This window comes from Myotis davidii, unplaced genomic scaffold (assembly GCF_000327345.1).
Source record: "Myotis davidii unplaced genomic scaffold, ASM32734v1 scaffold1695, whole genome shotgun sequence".
Taxonomy (NCBI): domain Eukaryota; kingdom Metazoa; phylum Chordata; class Mammalia; order Chiroptera; family Vespertilionidae; genus Myotis; species Myotis davidii.
The window spans coordinates 116,319-119,448 of NW_006286298.1; the positions used below are offsets into that span (position 1 = coordinate 116,319).

Below are 3,130 nucleotides of genomic sequence, written 5' to 3' on the forward strand. Positions count from 1 at the left end.
CCGGCCCGGCCGCCCCTCGGGCCTCCCGCGGTTCTTGAAGGGGCACGTGTCTGAGGTACCTGACCTGCGCGGGGTTCGGAGGGGCACGGTGTCTGGATGCACGCCCCCGGGGACAAAATAGTCATACGGTCTGCGTTGCCCACCGCCCGGGCCCACCCTCCATCCCCGCTGCAGCTTCTGCTGCTGTTCGCGTACTGCCGAGGTGTCCGCCTGCAGGAGGCAGAGGTGGCTTCTCGCTGTGGTCCAGCCCGCGGTCCGGGCCGTTGCACCAGGGACAGCCACGGAATGCAGGAGCTAAGGGTTTGGTCGGTTCGACCCGGGACAGCCCCTGGGGACAAGCGAGCCCGGCTGAGCACCACCTCCTCCAGGAGGCAGCTCCTCCGATGCCCGTCCTGCAGGCGGAGTTGGGGTCCGCTGTGGGCTCCCCTGCCCGCTCTCACCTGAGTGTCGACACACGTGGGCCATGCTAACCTTGTCGTGTTCCCTGCACGGCCCCGGGGCCCGCCCGGGCCTAGAGTCGTCCATAAGCTTGTAAAAGCCGGTTTCGTAAATGAGTGACAGACCGACCGGCTGGAGAGGGCCGGGGAGCTGGGAGCTTCTGGAGCAGGGAGCCTGGGCGTGGGAGGCAGCGGGTGGTGCTGAGGCCCCGCCGCCGCCATGCCCACCTGTGCAGCCAGGTGAGGAGGCTCAGGGGTCAGCCAAGGCCCGTGCTGTGGGCCTGGCGCTCTTAGTGGCCTCAGGAGAATGGACCCATTATCTGTGGCTCTGAAGGGACATTCCTGAGGAGAGTGGAGGCCAGGCTGGCACAGGGTGTGGCATTACTCTGGGTCTGGAATGTGGTTGAACCAGTGGGTCAGGCTAGTTCCAGAGGGGGGGGTTGGAGGGGGGGGGGCCCAGACTCTGGCCTTAGGCTGCCATCTTTAGAGTTTTCTAGCATCTCTGACACCCGGACACCCTCTACCCCCTAAAAAGAATGCAAAAAGGCTTGACTAAAAATAAAATATTTATTAGGAAAGAGAAACATGTTGAGGGCAAGGGCCTCAGGCTTAGGAGACGGGGGCCGCTGCTCTGTGGTTGTCCAGGTAGCGCCGCAGGGCTGTGGGGTAATCAGTCATGACGCCAGTGGCCCCCAGACTGTAGGCCACTTCAAAATCCGACTCTTCATTAAGGCACCAAAATACCACCTGAGCGGGGAGAGAGGCATCGTTTCCAAGCAGCTTGACCTGGGACTCCCCATTGCACCCAGCTGGTCAGAGCTCTCTCTGTGGAGGCCTCCCTGCAGCGGAATGCTGGGGAAGCTGGTTGTTCAGTTTTCAGAAATTTTTCAAATTGGTTTTGGACGCACCCATTATTAAATATTAAATTGCATAAACTTGCAATTCTGTAAACCGTATTAAAAACAAAGGCAATAAAATCTAAAAACTCATCACTTCCTCGTACTTCCATTTTACTGTCACTATGCCCTGGAGATTATTTATGTCTGTCGGATGTGTCCGGTGGAAATACTCTGCAAGGATGTGCTACCTCGCATCTCTTCCCAGCTCCGTCCAGTGACTTCACACTGGTAGCCTGAAATCGGCCGAGGCAGTATATACGCCACGGAAAGCCGGTGGTGGACTGTTTGCCAGCGGGGCCAGCGCCGCCTGCCTGCCAGCACCTGCCGCTGCTCTCCCTGCCCTGACTCCTGAGTCCTCTCCTGTGGGCACCGACAGAGGTGGGACCGGGATCTGTGCCCTGCGCAGGCCAGTGGGCCTCTGGGTTTCCCAATGTTACAGCTGAGCGTTCAGGTCCAGCCTCCTAGAGTTGAGGTGAAGCCCCCAGGAGTGGGAGGGCTCATCCTCACTTACCCTCGTCCAATCAGTGGCTGGTCTGTGAGTAAGCTCTCCCATCCATCCCCCTGCCCTGTTACCACCGGAGCCCCAATCCTGTCCGTGGCAGCATCGGCCTCCTCATGAGACTCTGCTTCCACCGTGGCTCCCACAGTCACTTCGCCACACGGACGACCCTCACTCAGCAGATCTCAACTGGGTCACGGCTCTTCCCTCAAAAGCTTCCCCTTCCTTTGGGCAGAAGCCCAGGCTCCTTACGGAGGCCCTCGGCTGCCTTCTCCAGCCCCCCTGGTGCTGCCTCCTCCAGGCTGCCGCAGCGGGAGCCCTCTCTGCTTCTCAGACTGCCAGCCTCTAGCTCCTCTGGGCCCCCCCACAGGAGCCTCCCGCCTGAGTGCTTGTCCGCCCCTGGAGCCAGCGCCTCATTTCTCCCAGAGGCCTTCTCTGACCCCACAGGCCACCGCACTTGCCTTTCCTGTCCACGAGCTGCCCCTGTGCTGGTGATGGCCTGTTTCCTTCCCCTCCTCTGCCCCGGTAAACTCCCTACTCAGTACCGTAGTGCCCGTAGTGCCGGAATATATGCTCACCCAAGGTTTGCTAATTAAATGACCTGGTCAAAGCTGAAGCTTGGGAGCGGGAGGAGGTGGGCAGCCCCTCACCAGGGGTCAGGACAGTTCAGTACATCACCAGAATGGCTAGCACTTATCAGGCCCTTGCTAAGCACCAGTGACATACCCAGAAGAGCTAACTCTGTCATTGTCCCCATTTACAGTGAAGAAACCAGGCCCTGAAGGTGACCTGCCCAAGCCGCCAGCCGGGCAGCAGCAGAGCTGTGGCGGGAACGCGGTGCCAGCCCCCGCCGGGAACGGAGGTAGCGAAGCCTCACCTGCACTCCTCGCTGCTCCAGGTGTTGGATCAGACTTTTCCTCATGATGAGCCTGTGGGGAGGGGGTGGCCAAGGTCAGGATGAGGGGGACTGAGGAGAAGGGCGGAGGCAGGTCTGTTTGGGGACACTCCACCCAGCCGTCTCGCCCACCTCACCATTTAGTAACCATGGCTGTCAGCTTGTTCAGCCCAGAGCAGGAGAACGGGAAGTAGGTCCTGTGGAGAAGGGGTGCCGTGGTCGGTCCATGGGTCTCTCTCCATCACGGGGGTGGAGCGTGGGGGTGGTTGTGATCCCTGGCCAGTGAAACCTACCCCCTGCTAAAAGAACCTTTGCAGCCCTGGCTAGTTTGGCTCAGTGGATAGAGCATCAGCCTGCAGACCAAAGGGTACCGGGTTCGATTCCAGTCCAGGGCATGCAC

At 60.2% G+C, this 3,130-nt stretch overlaps 1 protein-coding gene and 1 long non-coding RNA gene across 3 annotated transcripts in view; one reads left to right on the forward strand and one right to left on the reverse strand.

Annotated features, from left to right (window-relative positions):
- Positions 1–2,733, forward strand: LOC107182132. Its single transcript, XR_001512855.1, has 2 exons — positions 1–55; positions 2,599–2,733. It is a non-coding gene; the product is annotated as an uncharacterized LOC107182132 (long non-coding RNA).
- The window catches only part of GDPD3 (glycerophosphodiester phosphodiesterase domain containing 3), an 11,863-nt gene continuing 9,718 nt past the window's right edge, over positions 986–3,130 (reverse strand). Inside the window, exons 8-10 of one of the 2 annotated variants that reach the window (XM_006757770.2) lie at positions 2,868–2,927; positions 2,713–2,764; positions 986–1,184 (exon numbers count right to left, since the gene is read on the reverse strand). In XM_006757770.2, coding sequence (XP_006757833.1) covers positions 1,047–1,184; positions 2,713–2,764; positions 2,868–2,927 — 250 coding nt within the window. In that variant the 3' untranslated portion in view covers positions 986–1,046. Of the gene's footprint in view, positions 1,185–2,712; positions 2,765–2,863; positions 2,928–3,130 lie in introns of those variants that run through there. The other variant, XM_006757771.2, reaches the window with a different exon arrangement.